The sequence below is a fragment of the Podarcis melisellensis genome, assembly GCF_964234715.1.
Source record: "Podarcis melisellensis genome assembly, chromosome: 6".
NCBI lineage: Eukaryota > Metazoa > Chordata > Lepidosauria > Squamata > Lacertidae > Podarcis > Podarcis melisellensis.
The window spans coordinates 27,864,735-27,885,927 of NC_138538.1; the positions used below are offsets into that span (position 1 = coordinate 27,864,735).

General features: G+C 41.6%; 1 protein-coding gene and 1 long non-coding RNA gene across 2 annotated transcripts in view; one reads left to right on the forward strand and one right to left on the reverse strand.

Annotated features, from left to right (window-relative positions):
* Window positions 1-575: 575 nt before the first annotated feature.
* On the reverse strand, window positions 576-1,472 carry LOC309373291. Its single transcript, XR_014169949.1, has 2 exons — window positions 1,295-1,472; window positions 576-716 (listed from the first exon to the last, which is right to left on the reverse strand). It is a non-coding gene; the product is annotated as an uncharacterized lncRNA (long non-coding RNA).
* A 266-nt stretch (window positions 1,473-1,738) lies between these two features.
* The window catches only part of PIGU (phosphatidylinositol glycan anchor biosynthesis class U), a 34,235-nt gene continuing 14,780 nt past the window's right edge, over window positions 1,739-21,193 (forward strand). The window contains exons 1-9 of the mRNA XM_081917088.1: window positions 1,739-1,894; window positions 3,867-3,931; window positions 7,247-7,306; window positions 9,695-9,757; window positions 11,293-11,402; window positions 14,800-14,900; window positions 15,448-15,545; window positions 16,329-16,483; window positions 18,399-18,542. Of these exons, the coding sequence (XP_081773214.1) occupies window positions 1,765-1,894; window positions 3,867-3,931; window positions 7,247-7,306; window positions 9,695-9,757; window positions 11,293-11,402; window positions 14,800-14,900; window positions 15,448-15,545; window positions 16,329-16,483; window positions 18,399-18,542 (926 nt within the window). The 5' untranslated portion in view covers window positions 1,739-1,764. The remainder of the gene's footprint in view (window positions 1,895-3,866; window positions 3,932-7,246; window positions 7,307-9,694; window positions 9,758-11,292; window positions 11,403-14,799; window positions 14,901-15,447; window positions 15,546-16,328; window positions 16,484-18,398; window positions 18,543-21,193) is intronic.

Here is a 21,193-nt window from a genome sequence, read left to right on the forward strand (position 1 = left end):
GGGACCAGTGGCCATGAGCTTCGTTTTTTTGATGTTGAGCTTCAGACCATATTTTGTGCTCTCCTCTTTCACCCTCAATAAAAGGGTGAACTCTAATACATGTTGTATAATGTCTAATAGAACTCTAATACATGTTGTATAATACCTTTTCTGCCATCCTGCTCTGCTTTATGCAAGGCTCGTTTTAGGTTGAACATTATCTAAACATGCCTATGTCTTTGTTTTGACGTAGTTATACTTGAGGAAATTCACCTTTTTTGTCATGTTGTAGGGAATCTCACACACTTTGGGAAGCCTTGTTTCATAGTACTCCACCTATTGGCAGATGCTCAGATTGTTAAATTTAGTCTGTTAATAAAATTCAGAGGCAGTTTTACACTATTCAATTGCACAGGAAGCATTTCTATGGATCAGTAGTACTTTGTAGAAAATTTTGTTTACTAACATTCAAGTTAAAGTGCTTGTATGGTTTTTATATATAAAAAGGAGATGTTCCTAAATTAAATTATGTATTCCAGATATTAGCACCTTTCACTCGTGGCAAAATGAACAAAATGAATGAAACAACTGGAAGATTCACCAAAGGAAATTTATAAGAATTAGTGAAATTCTAAATACTGTAAGTAACTTTTCCAGTAAGATTAAAGAAAGTATAATCTTCCCAGAGGTATTCAGCTTCTGACTCCCTGCAGAATGAGTATATACCATGATGCCACCTGCAGTAAAAGCAGAAGCACTACATTAGTCTTTAATTATTATTTCTGTAGCAGTTGAAGAAGCCTATAATTTGTAGTCCCCTTTCTTACAGAGTGCACACAGTCTCCAAACAAGTTATTGTGCATTTAAACATGCACTCCATGTACATGTAGTTTATCCCAAAATAAGGAACATTACTGGAAAATAAACTGATTGTTGTATGATTGTATACAGTGCTTTTTTCAGGGGGACGGGGATGCGGGGCTACACATACCCCTAAACATTTTGTGAATCTAAGTTTGGCCTCATTGAGGGGCAGTATTTCAATATGAGTAGGGAAATGAGAGTACCCCTAAAAAAAATTTGAAGAAAAAAAAGCACTGATTGTATATACTTATTTCCAGAGGGGTAGCAAAATCAACAAAGTCTTGTGCCACCTTACACATTTTGTTTATAGCATCAGTTTTCATGGACTCCAGTGCACTTCACTTCGGGCATCTAATGAAGTGGACTCACTAGGTTCGTCTTAATTTTAATTAAATGTCGCAAAGCCTTACACTGCAACCCTGTGCAAGCCTCATTTAGTTATGGGACTTACTTCCATTTAGGCAGGTAAAAGGACTGCAGCCTCACAGAAAAAAAATCCTATACATAAGTCCCATTGAGTTCAAGGGAGCTTACTCCCAGGTAAACGCATATGCCCCTGACTGTAGGGGTTTTTGAATGAATTGGAAATTGCAAGGGGACATCTGCTTCAGGAAAGCGACATTGAAATGCACTGAGCTGCTGAAATAAGGAAGCATCCTGATTCTGTAACTAAAGAAGCTCAAGTCTAAAACAACGCGCGCACAGCCCTCCCCTAAGAGCAGCAACTCTCCGCTCGTTGTTAGGCCGGCTTTATTTTGTCCCGCTTCCCTTGCCGTCGGTCCTCGGGAAGTAAAGGCTTCCTCAGCCGATGGGATTCTGGGAGTTGTAGTCTCTTCGCCCCAGCCCGCTCTGTAGACGCCCAGCTGTAGGGGCGAGCCTGGGAACTACCGCTGGCATAGGCCGGTGTGTCCTGCCGCTAAGATGGCGGCTCCCTTGGTGCTGGTGCTCTTGGTGGCCGTGACAGTTCGGGCCGTGCTGTTTCGCTCCAGCCTGGCCGGGCTCATCTCGGAGAGGGTGGAGGTCGCGTCCCCTTTAAATGCCTGGAAGCGAGGTGAGAGGCCTGAGGTTAGGAGGAGGCGGCAGGGGGGGGGGGGGTAGGCGGCGGGAGGTGGGCATCTTCGCCCGCTCCTGGGGTGGCTCCCTCGAAGGAGGGGACCCCAAGCCCTCCTCGTGGGCTGCCTTCTGACGGCCGGACCCAGGACCTTCGTGGGAAGGGGGGTGGGCGATCTGCCGCCGCCCTTCGACCTGTGCCCTGGTGCTAAGCGCTTCTTGGGCGCGGAGAGGGTTTCAAAAAGTGCACCCGCGGGAGAGGTTGCCAAAAGGGCTCCTCTTCCCATTGCATGGCAGAAGCCTTTCTTCGCATGGAGAAACAGTACTGTAATTAATGGGGGGAAACTTCACCTGTTGAATTGTTTCCCCCCCCCAAAAAAAATTATTGATTTTCCCCCAAAAAAAAATTTAAACAAACAAACATAAATCTCAACCGTATTTAAACCAAACTTAGTAACATTGTTAAGTGACTTCCTCGTATCCCCTGGTTGAATTTCAGTGTATATCATTTTAACGGTTTTCCAAAACCAATATTCTTATAAAATTAACTTAATCACTTAACATCTTTCTTTCTTTCCAATTCAGCATTAAACATATTAATTCATCACATTACATATTTAAATCCTGGTATTTGCAGGCTTTTCCAATTAATTTGTTGAATTTATTTTTACTTGTTCTTCAAGTCCCAAGGGCACAGGAGCTTGCAAAGTAAACGAAACAAAAATAAGTAACTCTGTTTTCTCTCTATACAGTTAATGTCTGCAGAAAAGGGCCACGTGGTAAAAAGGTGTAAAGGTTTCTGAGCAACAGAAAAACAACCTGCTGAGCTCTAGTCAACTGTTTGCTTTTGTTAAAGAGTTACAATTAAAGCCATTCAAGTTTCTTTTTACTTTATTTCTGTCCTCCTGTTTCCCCGTGATCAAATATCACATAAGGTGCATAGAACATTCAAGGGGTGTTTACCCAGCTTCTACCATAAAAAAACCTGGTAGCTAAAAATATGACTTCTCTTTGTAAAAAATCTGTTATAAAAGAAATAATAATTTGCTTTCTCTGTCTTAGTTAATAATGGAAAACTCTGGCAACTGGAAGTATGTCATCTGACAACCAGTACGGTATTATGTACCTGTTATATCAGGCATAGGTAAACTCTGGCCCTCCAGATGTTTGGGACTACAATTCCCACCATCCCTAGCTAACAGGACCAGTGGTCAGGGATGATGGGAATTGTAGTCCCGAACATCTGGAGGGCTGGAGTTTGCCTATGCCTGAGTTATATGAAATGCACATGTATGTATGCATGTACGCACACAAAAAATGGTCATCAAAATTTTCAAAACCAAAAACAATTCAATTCAAAATGCTGTTTTTGACCTTTCAAGCGCATGTAACAGCAATACCTGAAGGATCACCTCCCCATGAGGACCAGCCCATGTCCTGCAATCATCATCAGAGTGTGTTCTCTGTGTGACCCACCTGAGAGAAGAGTGGAGGGTGGCAAAACAAGAAGGGGCCTTTTCAATGTTAGCCCGCCATCTGTAGAATGCTATTTTCAGGAATGTGCTCCTGGTACCATTTCTGTCAGTTTTTAGGTGCCAGGCTAAGACTTTATCCAGGGCTTTGGTTAATTAAAGTTGTCTCCTGTGGTGGTGCTCATCAGTTAGTGGGATGGGTAAGACTTTGCCCATATGAATTTACTCTTGGATGAGAATTTCTATGTCTTGTGTAGTTAGTCTTTCAAATTTACTGTGATTTTAAATTGTTTTTATATGCTGTGATTTATTGTTGTCAGTGTCACTTTAAGACTTTTTAATGTAAAAAGCAACTCATGAAACAGAATAACTAATAAAATAATAATACATAGGATATGTTTAAGTGGTGAATTTGTGTTTGGATCTATAACCCTCACTATTTTCAATCTTGGGCATTTAAACATTTAAACCAATAACAGCAATTTTGCATGTTTTTTTCAGTGGTTGAGGGGCTAGCCTTACTTGATTTGGGCGTGTCTCCATACTCTGGTGATGTATTTCATGAAGTAAGTATGCAGTGATTCATTTTTATAAAATATATTGAAATGCTATTTATCTTGGAAATTCTGAAGTCAAGAGGGCGTGGTAACTGATGTAGAGGGTCTTTGAGACACTGCACAGAATCCTGTTACTCCCTTCTCACTTCTGATAGGATGAGATGGGATTGGCTGGTTTTAACATTTTGGCATCATGCTAATTGGTTATTTCTGGTGATTTGTCATCCTTGGGCAGGGCAGAGGTTGCATTGTTTTTGTATATTTTAATTGCTGCAAAAATTTTTTTTTAGAAAAGGGTATCTAATAAATTTACTGAAGTTATATGTGCACATATAGTTAGTGTAACAGGGCAATCTGGGGGTTGGAAGGGTTGTCTGCATCTTTCATATCCTCAACCAGGTTTTCCTCAATGTACTGTGGAAGTTACTGAATATCTGAATCTCGAGTAACTGATACTTTTGCTCTGGTTCTCAAGTAATTTATTCTTTTATTCTGTTGTTATTCACTCTGGAAGTTTATTTTCAAATGAAAAGACTGCTATAAAATATTAATTAAAATAAATGAGCCAATACAATTCCACATTGTGAGTGAGAATTGCATACAGGGAGCTCACAAAGATCTGCTCAGGACTGGTCCAAGACTTCCTGAGGCAAAGGTCAAGATGGCAATCTTTCCATGTACAGTACATGAGTTGCCCAGTCTGACAGCTGAATTTTATTTCAACACTGGTGATGGTACAATGCCAGCAGTAGCAATTTTAGGGCAGTAGGCTGGCTTAGGAGTGCAGGCCAGGCCATGTGACACACACAGCTCTGTCTTCCTATATCCTGCTGCTTCTTTTTGCTCCTCAGAACTTGCCACCTGAAGTGGCTGCCTTACTCTTACTCTGCCTTACATTTAGAAGACATCTGAAGGCAGCCCTGTTTAGGGAAGTTTTTTATGTGTGACATTTTAATGTATTTTTAATCTTTGTTGGAAGCCACCCAGAGTGGCTGGGGAAACCCAGCCAGATGGGCAAGGTACAAATAAATTATTATTATTATTATTATTATTATTATTATTATTATTATTATTATTATTACTCTACCTAATACTAGGGTTGGCCCTACTCCCGTTCCTCTGATCAACTTGATACAAGGAGGGAAATACCCAGGGGTTTTTTTCCCCAGGAAGAGTTTTCCATAATTATAATGGCTATATAAACTTCTTTTGGATGGGAAATCGTATTTGTCCAGTGTAAACTCAGACGATTTGTTGTTATTTGTTAGCCCGAAGAAGGCAGTAGCTGACCTAACTATGCATTATCATTGGAGCATGACTGGAAATGTAAAAGCAATTGGTGTTTGCTCTGTAAGATAAAAGGGATGCGGGTGGCACTGTGCGTTAAATCACAGAGCCTAGGACTTGCCAATCAGAAGGTCGGTGGTTCAAATCCCCGCAACGGGGTGAGCTCCTGTTACTTGGTCCCTGCTCCTGCCAACCTAGCAGTTCGAAAGCACATCAAAGTGCAAGTAGATAAATAGGTACCGCTCTGGCAGGAAGGTAAACGGTGTTTCCGTGCACTGCTCTGGTTCGCCAGAAGCAGCTTAGTCATGCTGGCCACATGACCTGGAAGCTGTACGCCAGCTCCCTCGGCCAATAAAACGGGATGAGCGCCGCAATCCCAGAGTCGGCCACGACTGGACCTAATGGTCAGGGATCCCTTTACCTTTTACCGTAAGATAAAATTGAAATTAGGATGGTAGCTAAAGTGCAATCTTATGCTTGATGGGGGAAAGGGCAGAGCTTTCTAGTTTGGCCCTATATGTCACCAAATTACTCCTTATGCAGAAAGGCTCTATAACTTGGGAGATGTTCTCCACCTATTCCCTTCCCCAACACTTTCAGAGTGTGAGGGATGCTTGCTTGCATGATATTGAAGGGCAATTGGTTTTGGAGTGGGGGGCAAGAAGAGGGGCACAAAAGAGTTATCCTCCCCTTTCCTCAATGCTTGTGAGTCCCTACTTGTAATATTAAAGGCAAAGGCACAGCTTCTCCAAAGAGGAGGCTGTGGGGCTGTTTGAGTTGCCTTTGGGAATAACAGTCCTCTTCCTTGCCCTTCTTTGCCCATGTCAGTACAGGGTTTATACCAGGGGTCAGCAGACTTTTTCAGCGGAGGGCCGGTCCACTGTCCCTCGGACCTTGTGGGGGGCCGGACTATATTGGGGGGGGGGATGGACGAATTCCTATGCCAAACAAATAACCCAGAGATGCATTTTCAATAAAAGCACACATTCTACTCATGTAAAAACACCAGGCAGCCCCCACAAATAACCCAGAGATACATTTTAAATAAAAGGACACATTCTACTCCTGTAAAAACACGCTGATTCCCAAACCGTCCGTGGGCAGGATTTAGAAGGCTATTGGGCTGGATCCAGCCCCCGGGCCTTAGTTTGCCTGCCCATGGTATATACCCTTGTGGAGCACTTAACAAAGTATGCAGGAAGTCAGGAGCAATCATAAATGCCACAGCTCCAACATCAGCCATGGCTGCAGCATTGGTCGAGTTGCAATAGGTTCCTAGCACAGATATGAATGATAGGTGGATTAGTGGCTCTGCATTACATGTCATGCCATACTCTGAAGATACCACGGGTTGCATTCAACTAAGCTTTACTCTGAGTAGACCCATTGAAATTCATACTCATCACTCATGTAGGTCTATTAATTTCAATAGGTCTGCTCTGAGTAAATGTTAACTTAATGCATCCCTAAGTAATACGATTAGAGGGACACAGGTGGCGCTGTGGGTTAAAGCCTCAGCGCCTAGGACTTGCTGATCGAAAGGTCGGCGGTTCGAATCCCTGCTGCGGGGTGCGCTCCCGCTGCTCGGTCCCAGCGCCTGCCAACCTAGCAGTTCGAAAGCACCTCCGGGTGCAAGTAGATAAATAGGGACCGCTTACCAGCGGGAAGGTAAACGGTGTTTCCGTGTGTGGCTCTGGCTCGCCAGAGCAGCGATGTCACGCTGGCCATGTGACCCGGAAGTGTCTCCGGACAGCGCTGGCCCCTGGCCTCTTAAGTGAGATGGGCGCACAACCCCAGAGTCTGTCAAGACTGGCCCGTACAGGCAGGGGTACCTTTACCTTTAAGTAATACGATTATATGAAGCTAAAGTGTAGACTTTGTGTCATTTCCAGGAAATAGTGTGTGTGTGTGTGTGTGTGTGTGTGAGAGAGAGAGAGAGAGAGAGAGAGAGAGAGAGAGAGAGAGAGAGAGAGTTGCTTTGATTTGAAAGCAGTTTGCTCAGGTTAATTGTATTTCTCTCTTTGTTTCCCCCCTTAGACTCCACTAATAATATACCTCTTTCATTTCCTGATTGATTATGCTGAGCTAGTATTTATGGTAAGTATTGCTTTCATTTTCATCCACAGCTCAATTGCCTCTCTTTCAGAGCTTATTCCTTGTTTTATTGAGCATGTACACTTTCCTCTCTCTCTCTATATATATGTATATAGTACTCTTATAAATTCATACACACATACACACACACATGTGAATTTCTAAGAGTACAAAATACAGAACTGAAGAATAAAAAAGAAAAAAGTGAAAGAAAAAGAAGGGGGAAAGGAAAAAAATTAGATATCAACCCATAATTAGACATCAACCCATAATTTTTGTGAACCGCCCTGAGACCTCCAGGTATCGGGCAGTATATAAATTCAATAAATAAATAATTCTGTTCCATCGACTTCCCATCCATCCTTCCATGGCTCCCGAAAGTTTCCCATTCCTGCTGCATATGCTATTTTTTACCTAACTATTGAAACATTCAAATTCTACAGTACACTTTCCTAAACAAAGTGGTAGTTGTAATTTTTCCTCCAGAAAGCCTTTGATTATATGATACTCTGTTGTCATGTGGCATATCCTAGAATGCATTAATTCTATACATATTTTTTCCTTTAAAAAAAGTTAGCATGGGATGTTTGCTTGCCAAGAAAGATAGAAGAAGTGGAGAGTTTATAAATCCCAGCTTTATTGCTTTTTTATACTGCCTTAGAGATAGTGAAGAATCCAAAAATTAGTAATTTTCCATTGCTTTTCCTGTTCTTAATAATTTCCTACCAAAAGCAAATGCAAAGGTCTGGTGACTTCAGTAGGACTTCGCCCATGTTATAATATTGGAGTTTCAATAGTGTTTGTGCGCCAAATAAAAAAATGATCAGAGATGTGTCTAATTTTGCTTGACTTCGTGGCATTCCTGTCACAGCCAAGTTTGGATTATACTTGCCCTTACCTGTTTCCTATGCATAGTGGCCGAGTGAGATCACACCTCTGGGGTGTCCATTTGTGGGTGTCATGTCTGAATGTGGTGTATATGTATAACATTCATTGCATACAGACCAAAATGACATAGACTCTGCACGTTGGGCCTATATGCATTGCATTTTACAGGTGTGCACCATACTTGTTTTCTCAGTTATGAAATTGCTGTAAGATGCTAATCTTAATTTACCGTGTGATAGGGGTTTGCTGCTTCACAAACAAATACTTCTGCTATCTGGTTCTAGTCTTACCTGAATTTAAAAAGACCCACCTTTGATAAATTTTTCTTCTTCGTTCAAAGTATCAGGTCACAGCTGCAATTAACACACAATTAACATGATGGCGTGGATGAGCTCTGAAACAGAGTTTGTCAAGCTGTTCAAACTTGTGTGGGACTTGATGAATGAGCTCCACTGTCGACTAGGTTCTCAAAATGCTCCGTTTCCTAGATCCTTCCAGGGAGATTGATGAGCCAATAATATTACCTGGGACTGCCTATAAATGTGATCTAGAAACTTTCATTGGTTCAACATAGGGCTACAAGATTGTCAACTCTGGGACTGGCTGATATGATCATATTACACCAGTATTTTACCATCTGCGCTGACTTCCAGACTGTTTCTAGCCCAATTCAAAATGCTGATAGTAACCTTTAAAATCTTAAATGGCTTTGCACAGATAATTTGAAGGATTGCCTGCTCCCTAGAGGCCTTTCTCTGGCTTTTCTGCAGGTACTCCCACCAACTGAGGTTTGGTGGGTGGCTTCCAGAGAGAGGAACAGCTATGGAACCTCATTTCTGGACTATCCGCCGTACTGCCACCTGGTGCCTGAATTGTGGGCTCTTTGGTGCCAGGCAGATACCTTTGTTTTTTCTCATTTTTTTTTCAATCTTAAAATTTTCAGGACTTTTAAGGTCTTTTGAACTGCTGTTGTTTCTCATTGCCAGTTTTTAATCAGTATTTATTCTTCTGCTGGCTTTATACTGTTTTATGCAGTATTGTGGTTTTTTAAATTTTGTCTTTTTACTGTAACCCACCTGAGGGTATACTGGGAATTTTACACTTGAGATGTATATTTTTAGAACCCACTTTATTTCTGAATTTTATGTTGCTTTAAACTGTTCTTAATAATGTGTCTTAATTGTTGTAACCTGCCCTGGAATCTTGGGGTTAAGGGTGGGTAGTAAATTGAGGTTGTAGTTGTTGTAATAATAATAATAATTAATAATATGGTGCTGTAGAAATGAATTAAAAATATATAAATCAACTCATTATAATTTAAGCTTACAGGTAGAAAAATACAATTTTAATAAGTTTTTGGCCCTTGATGTTTGCATTCCTGAACATTGCAAATTGCAAAGCTGATGTTACTTTTAAAAAAAACATTTTGTAAAGTAATATGTTTCATTGTGATCCTTTACATTCTCAAGTGTTTTTCATTAATATTGGTGATATTTTTTTCAGATTACAGATATGTTGACTGCTGTCGCTCTCTATTTGGCCGTTCAGGATTACAACAAAGTTACGGTAAGTAAACATGTGTCATTTGTTTATTTGGTTACTGTCCACATTGATAGGGCATTTGCTGTGTGTTGTCTTCGCTTTCTTCATTTTTCTTTCTAGTAAGCATTTTCTTTACTTGTTGTGTTACCCACCTGCTATGTGGGGTAATTTGTATGAATATCTGCTCCCACATATTGAAATTTACTGTCACAGATCTTCACAATAGTTACATTATTTCGCAGTCATTGAGTACTGAAACCACACACTATCCCTCTCACACACAAAGAGAAAGAGAGAATAAGAGGGAAGCAGTACAATAATTGGGAAAGAGAGGGCAAAAGGCTGCATTTGACTCTGCTCATGAGCTCCACTTTTGTTACGTTGCTGCTGGATTTGCATCCAAATGCATTTTTGCAGCATGATGTTGGAGTGGGAAATTAGCCTTTCTTAGGCACGTGGCAATACCTGCACCCACTCTTTCAGTTTTTTCAATGCTGACTGCAGTGCATGCCTCATATGCAGTAAGTAGGCAGTGCAAGGTCATACAGCACTCGCTGCTTTTCTTGCTTTTCCCCTTTGCCTTCCCTTTGCATGAGCTGTGCTTAAACCAAGAAGCATTTAATTGACTATAGCTTCTCATTTCATCCAAACTGGGAGACTATAGTTGCCAGTGCCATAACAATCCAGGACATTAAGTCTTGGTTTGAAGTTGGGTTAATATTCTAGCTTGCTTGGAAGCTGGTGACCATAGTTTCCCAGTTTGAACGAAAAATGGGAAACTATGGTTAATTAGAGATGTTATGGTTTGTTTGCTCACAACAGAAAGCAGAAAGGGACTGTGGGTGCAGGGGGGGGGAATATTGTAAATATTTTGGCTTCAAGGTATTATTGTCCCAACTCAGCCTGTGTAGTCTAGTATTCCAGCAGGACTGATTAATCCATACCAATCCGTTTGAAATACCATTGAATGGAATATGAAACTAAAAACCCTCTCTGGAAAGGAGAGGATAATACTTTCCTTATGGTCAGTAGAAGGGATCTTTAATATAGATTGATATGCCCATTATCTTGGTGAATCATTTTCCAGTACAAATAGGAGGCAGAGACACACAGTCAGTATCCACCCAATAAATCTCAATCTAGATTGTGACTTGACCTTTTCCTTATTAACTCATGAAAACTGAAAGGAAACTACTGAAGCTGTAATTGCTTGCAATTCAAGCAGTTTTGAATGCTCTCTTCTGAAAGGTCAGTATTGATTTATCTAGCGAGTGACATTTTAAATATATAATTACATCAATATATTTCTGAAATTGTCCTCAAATGAATCTGATGCAATGTTGAGGGGGGGGAACTGCTGTGGTTTGTAGATGTTCAGGTCACGCAATATACGGTAGTTCTGCCTGTGAAAAGGTAGTAACAAAAAAATCTAAGTACTAAGTTTATAAGCTTTGGGCTATAGTAAAAAGAAATTTTCTTCAGGCAGCACAATAATGAGGCTCAGTAACTTATACAAGTATATAGTGATTTGTGACATCTCATTTTTCTTTTCTATCCAGTTTAAGAAGCAAAAGCTACTAATAGAACTGGATAAATATGCACCTGATGCAGCTGAGCTTATTCGGACCCCCATGGAAATGTACTATATCCCTCTCAAGGTTGCACTGTTGTAAGTATTGCCTTCAGTTGGTAAAAATCTTCTAATACACAGAACGTTTGTTATTACAGTGGTACCTTGGGTTACATATGCTTCAGGTTACATACTCTTCAGGTTACAGACTCCGCTAACCCAGAAATAGTGCTTCAGGTTAAGAACTTTGCTTCAGGATGAGAACAGAAATCGTGCTCCAGCGGCAGCAGGAGGCCCCATTAGCTAAAGTGGTGCTTCAGGTTAAGAACATTTTCAGGTTAAGTATGGACCTCCGGAACGAATTAAGTACTTAACCTGAGGTATCACTGTACTAATTACAGTGGTACCTAGGGTTACATACGCTTCAGGTTACAGACTCCGCTAACCCAGAAATAGTACCTCAGGTTAAGAACTTTGCTTCAGGATGAGAACAGAAATTGTGCTCCGGCGGCGTGGCGGCAGCAGGAGGCCCCATTAGCTAAAGTGGTGCTTCAGGTTAAGAACAGTTTCAGATTAAGAACAGACCTCTGGAACAAATTAAGTACTTAACCCGAGGTACCACTGTATATTGGCTTGGATCCAGAGAAGTACTAGTGGAATCCTGTTCACACAGCTGGGCTTTCTTGTCTCCTCATTCTGCCAAGCATTCCATCTCCCTAACCAGCAAACTATGGTTTGATTAAGACAGGAAATAATGAATTATGCTCTGTCCACGAGGGGAGGAGAGGCTTGGGAAGGAAATGGCATAAAAGCCCGCTGCTCATTCACAGTTCTCAAAACTATGTTTTGGAGCATTGTCTGCACACAATCATCCTCTCCATTCCAAAGGTGCACAAGACTGTTATGGTTTGTGGTTTCCCCCTCTCTTTCCCCCCAGTAAACATTTCTGCCCTTTCCTTCTTGTCCCTCCAACAAGAGGGAAAGAGGATGAGCTTCATGAACCCAATGAATAGTGTACTACCTTCTGCTAAAATTGCAGGCTCCTTTCCCAAAACTACCTTCACAAGCTTGACTTTCAGAAACAGAGAATCTCCCCTTCCTCCTGCCCTATCCAATTTCTTGAAGCAGCTGCCTGGGGCCTAACCCATGATAGCACCTAAGGATAGGGCTTTTTACTCACACACCTTATCTTGCTGTGTCTTTATTTCTAATAGTTTTATTATAATAGTAATGATTCACCCAGAATCTCACCTACTGAGCAATAATCTATCTGTGTTTCCCTTTTGAGCCTAGTGAAAAGAAACAACTGAATTGCTTATTTTTTTTTTAAATTAAGGAACTGTATCTTAAAATAATTAAAATGAACCATCCTCTGGAAGATATACAGTGATGTGTGTGTGGTTTTTAATCTTGTAATCTCTCAACCACTCTAACTCAGCTGTGTTCAGGGCTTGCAACACTTCCCACAGAGCCTGCCACCCACACAGTTGCAATCCAGCCCATTGTAAGTGTTCTCCTGTTAGCACATAATAGTCCTTGAATCATCTTCTGTGTGTTCCCTTGTTTTCTTTAATAAAACCTATTCAGTGGCAGACCGTATTTTTTCTTAAAGGTGTTGCATGCTATTTCCCCCCTGTTTTTACTGTTTATCCATTACCAAATGTGGAAGCACAAGTATTAGCAATTGTACATTAAGAAGTGGGGCCTCCATCAAGGTGTTGCGGTGTATACTCATCTCTCAGTAAGACTGCTTCTGTTCAGTGTGCCAGCCAGCCAGCCAGCCATGTCCTCTTCCCCCAGGCCATTCCCCAGTTTTCTATTTTTCTTTTCTTGCAGACAATAATTATTCTCTGGTTGCTGAACATGTTCAGTCCTTACTGAGCTTTTCTGGGAGGGAGCTGCCCCTTTGGGGTCTTCCTGTACTCTGGCAAGACTCAGGGTTTCCCTGCGCATTTTGATACCCCCCTTTTGTTTCTCGGTGACCATTGTTGGCTACAACAATGTTTTCATATTCTGTTGGGAGCCGCCCAGAATGGCTGGGGAAACCCAGCCAGATGGGCGGGGTATAAATAATAATAATAATAATAATAATAATAATAATAATAATAATAATAATAATAATTAATTGCACTCACCACCTGAATTTACAATTAGAGGGAATGATAGAGGTGAAGTCTCAAGGTCTGAAAGGCTCGCAGCCTGACAGCGCAATCACATACACGTCTGCTCAGAAGTACATCCCACTGGCTTCATTCCCAGATAAGCGTGTACAAAATTGTAGTCTTAGTCAAAAAGAATATGCATAAATGAAAGAAGAAATGCATAGGGGGAAAGGGAAAACATAATCTTTCTAATACTTCATCAGCCTGGTTCCCATGTAACGCTGAACCAAACCATGATGTATCTTACATAAGCAAACCTTGGTTCCCAAAGAGAACATGGTGGCTACTCTGGTCCTGCTCTGGTCCTAGCACTACCATACTGTGAGCTAAGCCATGCTTTGGGTTAGGGTTACCTTTGACAGTGGGCTGATGGTTTATCTCCCCCAGACAAACCATGATTGCTGAATCATAGGAAACAAACTTGGCTGCAGCTCATGGTTTGTCTTGAGTCACAAACTCTGGTTCAAATGTAATACTAGGCCAAAGCATAGCATAGCTCACAATAGCGCAGCTTCAGCAGCCAGACCGGTGGACGAGCAAAGCAGCCATGATCTTCTCTCTAGGAACCCACACATTTGCTCATTCACACTACTAAACCATGGTTTGGCTTAGTGTTGTGTGCAAAATGAACCAGTTTAAATATATCGATCCAGCCCTTTCAAACTCACATTTCTTAGTTCTGCTACATAGAAAGTTTCCATTCCTCTACCCATCCTAATCTCACCCTCTGCCAAACTCACTTTGCATACAAAAGGGCAGTTTCCCCTATTACATCATCATGCTTCCGAATGAGATTGCATTTTAAATGTACTCTTCTCTAACATTCTCCTTTCCTCCTTAGACTCTTGTAATTGTCTTGTACTGTGCTGGCAAATAGGTTTGTCTGCAAGCGCAGTACTTAACTTGGCAGGGTCCCAAAGGTACCATTTCAGTTCAGGGTCTTGGATGACAAAGCATGCGCAACCCAGAAATAAAAAAGAGATGGCAGAACAGAGTCCTGATTGCTTGGGGTTTGTTTTAACTCCTTATCTTCAGCTGCGTATTTTATACAGTGCCCTTAATGTACAGAGTAGCATAAGCAAAAAGAAGAAGTACAAGTCTGTACCCTAAGCAGCTTATAACCTCCTTTCGATGAAGGAGAAGGAAAGGAGAAGCTAGATAAGCAAAGGGTGAATGTGCAAATACAATTATGCATACTTAAGGTTTGTATCGGCTGGGGATGCGAATTACAGGGTTACGGCCAAAGGTTTCACAGAAGAACTAGGTCAGAGGAGGAAATGGAAGATAGAGTAGGCATTCTGGGACCTTGACTTTGCGTTTTTGCTCTTTTCCAGTTATCTCTTAAATCCATATACTGTGATGTCTTGCGTTGCAAAGTCCACTTGTGCCATCAACAATACCGTAATTGCATTCTTCATTTTGGCAACGATTAAAGGTAATTGATCTGGGGGAAACGGGCATACCTCTCAGCTTTTCTTTTTATAACAGTTGAAAAATGTGCCACTTTAAATGCAGAAAATAACTTTGTGGTTGTGTCTGAGCTGTCAGGCAAACCAGATCGCAGATAGGTTTGTGGTTCTGCAGTCTTTGATGTCACAACTGAAAACCTTTTCAGTCTGAAGGCCACATTCGCTTCTGGGCAGCTTTCTGAGAGCCACATTGCCAGTTGTGGGCGGGGCCAGAGGCAAAAATGGACTTCCGCTTGCTCAATGGGTCTTCATCCCCCCCCCACGCCCTACATGCCCCCTGAAATTGAAATTGGCTTGGGGGGGGTGTAGTATTGTCAAGTGAACAGCACAAAGAGGGAGGAGAGGGAAGACCATTCTATCTGGCGATTGCAATGCTTACGTGGAGGGAATGTTTGTCTTAGCACCCTTCAATCTCCTTTTTTGACCAAATGCTTCCATTTTAGAAGCCCGTTTGAGTATGGAAAGTCTAGTGATTATTAGCTGTCGCAATTATTTTGTTTTCCTGTTTTGCAGGTAGTGCCTTGCTCAGTGCTGTATTTCTGGCCTTAGCAACATACCAGTCCCTGTACCCTCTCACCTTGTTTGCACCAGCCGTTCTGTATTTATTGCAGGTAAACATTCTACAGGGGCAAAAGCTATGTTTTTAATACTGCTTCTCCTATCAACCATCAGCAAACAGAAGCTGATGCAGCAAGCACAAACTGATAGGTACCACAATGGCACCGGTTGCCAACAGTTTGCAAGACTTCCTTGGGGGGCAGACGGCTCAAACTGGAAAGCAACCTGCAAGTTGTTTTCAACTCGCCTTGGCTGGGACAGAGCGCTCTTCCATTCTCTTGTGGCCAATGTTACTGAACAAATTGTGAAACGCCAGGCATTTGCCTGTGTTGATCTAGCTAAAGTGGGGAGAGTTTTGATGACTGTCTTTTCTTCTGAATCAACTAAGTCTAGGAAGGCCCTGCAGTTGGCAACAATTCTCTTTCTTGCCCTTGTGTAGAAGATGACAAGCATCTGACTTCTCTTTTTCTGAATGTTGATCTGAGTCCCTGAGGGAGTCAGATGCATTTGCAATCTTTAATTGTTCATGTATCTACACAGCCCTGCAAAACAGATTAAATGAGGTTCTCATTCAGAGGGCACAGGATATTTTCCCAAGATTTGGGGATTGATAATAAAATTTTGCAAACCATTTTTTAGTGGTTTTTAGCCCATTGTTACCCTACCATTCCCAGATATTTAGGATTTTGCACTATTATTAAAATACAAGCGCCTTCTGTATTACAGGTGCTCTTCCATAAATATGCAAACCCTGATCTGGAAAGGGTGGGGTTTTTTCATATTATATGTTTCCATTTCAAAAAACTTACTTTGTGATGTTGTTTCTCCCCCAATAGCGTCAGTTCATACCAGTGAAAATGAAAAGCAAAGGCTTCTGGCTTTACACCATGCAGTATGCAGCTCTGTATTTGGGAAGCCTGCTGGTGATTATTTGTCTCTCATTCTTCCTCCTCAACTCTTGGGATTTTATTCCGTCTGTGTATGGTTTCATGTAAGTAGAACTTGCCCTGGATCTGTCCATCTATAAAACCACTGTCCCCCTTAAGAGCTTCTTATTGTACTTGTGAGTTCAGAACACAAAACAGTAGAACAATTAAAATATTGAATTAAGCCTCCTGTTGTTAAAAGATACGTATGTTTGTTAAATGTCATGTTAATTAGGGGTGATTCATTGCTGGGTGAATAGCATAACTTCATTTATCTGAATGGTTTGGAAGATAAACAGTTTGGAAGATGGTTTGGAAGATACTGGATAAACAGGAGCTCAAGTAAATTGATGTACAGTACTAATTATGTAGCGCTGTACTGGCATTTTAACCTAGGAGCATGCAGTGATGTTTGGATAGCACGCATTCATAAGGCTGAGATTTGTTATAATAGAGATCCTGTAAATTAAGAGAAGCTGTGTTCAAAGGCTCTTTAAGAGCAGTTGTGTGCTTCCCATAGACATCTGATTGGCCACAGAGAGAACAGAATAGTGGACTAGATGGGCCGCTGGCCTGATCCAGAAGGACCATCTTATATTCTTAATTCAAGTAGTCACAATTCCTGGAGAAAGCCAGTGTCTAAGAGGAGTTTAGATTATGTGTGGGTTAAACATGGCTCAATGTATTAAATGCTAACAAGAAAGGAAAAGCAATAAACAATACCCGATGTTGCTCTGCTTGTTGCATCCTTTAGGTAAGCATAGCTTCTGATACATAGTTCAGTCAGTCGTGGGTTTGAACCCCACATGAGCAAAAGATTCCTGCATTGCAGGGGGTTGGACTAAGTGACCCACTTGATCCCTTCCAACTCTGCAATTCTGTGATTCTATAAGGAGCACTGCCTCAAAGGCACCAGTTCTTTGGACAGGTTATACAGAATGTGCTTGCACACAGGGGGAAGGTGAGAAACCCCACAGCCTCCAGATATTCCAACCTGAAATGTTAGAAATGGAAAGATGTGGAACTAAATGTTTGCCCCCAGTGCATTGTGTTGTTGCTGTTGTTCCTCAGAGTCATTATTGTTTACCTAACACAGGACAATGGTGTTCCTTGAATAAGCCAATAGGTGTCACTGTTTTCCCACAGAAATAAATTTGTGGTTGAAATGGAACTTCAAATGCCATAGTGAAGATAATGGGGGAAAGCCTAGCTTTGGGTGGGTGGGAGAGGCAATGCTTTGTTTATTTTTTATAAAAATATATGTATTGCTTTTCAAACCAAATTGTTCCCCAAACAGTTTGCAAATATATATACAAAAAGCTAAACCACAGTTCAGTGTTATAACTAGATGAAAAACCAGACCTTTTAAATAGTCCAAAGTACTGCTAAACCCAGCAGAAACTGACATGAGTGTGGCAAAGAGAGAGAGAGAGAGAGAGAGAGAGAGAGAGAGAGAGAGAGAGAGAGAGAGAGAAATACAGACTAGCTGCTAAAAGCAGCAGTAAAAAGATTGATCTTTAAGGCCTGTTTAGAAAGGATGGAGCAAAAGGATGGAGGCTTCCTAACTTCATATAGAATTGAGTTCTAAATTGTGAGGCCACAGCCAAGAAGTCCCTATTCCATGTTCACAACAGCCTATCTTTATAGGTGGGCACCTAAGTCGGGGAAGAAGGTCCTTTAAATATAAGCTGGGTCTCAAACTATTTAGGGTCTTAAATGTCATCACGAGCACTTTCAGTCAGGCTCAGACACTGGTATAATATGGGTGTAATATGCTCCAGCTTCCCAGCCACAACCTGTGGGTGGGCAGTTATATTTTGCACCAATTGAAGTTTCTGAACCATTTTTATAGGCAGTCCCAGGTCTTTGTAATGTCTTTGTCTTTAACATGCTGCTTTTACTCTCAATTGTTCGTTGATCTGCTGTTCTACTAAGCTGTATTTATACTCCCTGATTGTGACATTGTGCCATCCATTCCAGCCTTTCCGTCCCAGACCTGACACCCAACGTCGGCCTCTTCTGGTACTTCTTTGCTGAAATGTTCGAGCACTTCAGCCTCTTTTTCGTGTGCGTCTTTCAGATCAACGTCTTCTTTTATACTATTCCCTTGTCGGTGAAACTAAAGTAAGTAGACTCTCTTACTCTTGCCTCTCTCTTTGTTGCCGCTGCTGCTTCCTCAGTTTCTGCTGGCCAGGAGTGTTAATTTTTAATGCTGCTGACAAAAGCTTTTGCTGCGCAAGGTGGTGTAAAACCATCACCAGGAGTGATCACTGTTCTCTTCGGGGGGGGGGGGCTCTTATTGCTCACTTTAGCTTGGCTAATCCTTGTTGAACATCACTATTATTCTTTTAGCTGAAGCTTGGTTTAACATAATGCTGTGCGTGTAAGAGAAAAATGTGCTGCATTCCGCATAGCTGGCTTCATGTTTCAGCCAGAATCTTCAACTGCTATCCATGGTGCTCACCTGGACCATGAAGCCATAGCATGCTTACACAGCACATGCAATCCAATTTAAATGAGATGGAGCAAACATACGTAAGTTTTTCTTACAATTCTGGTGATGTGCTTACAATTGAGCCTTATTCGTTGTATAAAAGGGACTCTGCATATAACAGCAGAATTATTCAGTGTTGAGTTTGAGGTTTTAATTTAACTCCTTTATACCTCCTGAGGAATAATGGTGTAGTTAGGGTTGACAGTGCTGTGTAGCTCAAAATATGATCCCCTTCCCCTGGCAAAGGCAAATTAAATAAAGTGACATAAACATTGCTTTGTATGCATTATTTATTTATATATTAGAAATGTTGTGTCTTTCAAATAATTTGGAGCTACAGAGGACGAAAAAGATACGAAAGTATGGATGAGGTTTCATGTGTCGCAACCTGTTGTTAGAAAACTATACACAGGCTGTTTCATCATTTAACTTCATTTATTGTTATTATTTAGGTATCTGTATGCCTCTCAAGTGGGTGGTTTGCAATAAAAAAAATTAAGATATTAAAATAAGACTTTCATAATAACAGTTCAATCTAAAAATCAGAGTAGTTATATTATGCTTAAGAGCCTAGACTGTTCAGAGTTGTTCAGCTCATAAATGTGCCACTTTGTCAATCTGTTTCATGCATCTTATGAAAGCATCTTGCTCGCAAAATAAGTAAGCTGTCTCTGAGGCGCTATCAAAGCATTGCCATGTTGTGTATTGAGGCGGCGCGAAGGGGTAATGGCTGCCCTTTACTAACCGGGAAGGGAGCTCCGTCCGAGATCGGGTCGTCCGCTACGGCGAAGCGGAGACCCACACCGGAAAACTGCAGGCGGCAGAAGCCTGCAGCCTTGGGACCCGGCGGGCGCCAGAAGCTGCCCCCGAAAAGTTGAAGGGACCCCGTAAGGGGCTCCGGATCGCGGAGGAGGCAGCGGCGCTGAGGGTCGTTCCGCAATCGGCGGAGAGAAGCCACGAAGCCGTTGCCGGTGAGCGCCGACCTTTCTTCCTGGATTTGGCACTTAAAACACATCAACCCGTGAGTAACAGAGACTTTTAATCAATTGGAGACCAATTTGAGACCAAAGTAACTGAATTTGGCGGAAAGCGGAGGACGAAAAGAAAAAGGAAGTCCGTCTTCCGCTGCCATTGAACTTGAACGCAAAGAGCTGGAGGAGTGGAGGCTGTAAGTTAATTTTTTACTGACTGGATCTGAGCATTTACTGAACTGTATTTAAAGACAGAAAAGGAGTTTAAGCTTTGGATTTATGTGTTAGCATGGACTTTGAAACTTTCTTCTGCTGAAGCTACAATTTAAAGAAGGAAACCAGGGCTGGAACTGCCTGGCAACAGTAGCAATCAGTTTGCAGACCCAGGCATTTTGATACAGAAACTGGGAAAATTTGAGAGGTCTGGACTTAGTTACTTTATAACACTTTTTGAAGTACCAGCAAGCACTGTTCTGAGACATTGTGTTTTTATAATACCAACTCTGCTAAAAACTTAACAGTTGAAGGTTTTTGGGACTTTAACTTTTATTTTGGGGTAATCCCTCCTGAAAGACATTTTAGGCTCCCCCTAGAGGTTTTTGGACTTAACAACAGTGACATTGTTTTACTTTCTATTCCTTGGCCTGCTGGCTGAGTGCTGCACCTGGGCCGTCGCTTTCTCATGGGAACAACTCAGCTTGACCTTGACTACTAGATAAGTTTGGAATGAGTGGCGCAAAGAAAAAGGAGACTGAGGAAAAAGAACAAAGACCAAGAACGAGACAAACAACTCTAGCCTCAACTCTACAGCAACGTAGATCGTCTGTGCCCCTTTCGCACTCTGAGGAAGAAGCTGCCTCCTTGCCACAGGCAGGGGGAGGAGAGACAGAGGATTTACAACTGGAGGATATGGCCTCAGGATCAGCTTCTTCCATTTTAGAAAAAATCTATGAAAAATTGGAATCTCTGGACAAGAGAGTGGAATCTTTGGACAAAAAGGCTGATGAGCAAACTGCGAAAATAGACCAGAACACAGAATGCCTAAATAGAATAACTGGGCAAGTGGCGCAGAACACTCAATCGATTGCAAAACTGGAGGAGGCTTCAGGGGAAAATAGGAAACTGGTTGAAGACACTAGCCAAAGACTTGGACAGTTAGAAAAAGAGGTAAGACCACTCAACAAACAAGTAGGTGAACACCAGACCTACCTCTCGATGATCGAATTGAAAAATAGGGAGACCAACTTAAGGATAAGATCTGTACCCGAAGTAGAAGAAGATAAATTGGCTGAGTTTCTGACTAAGATATT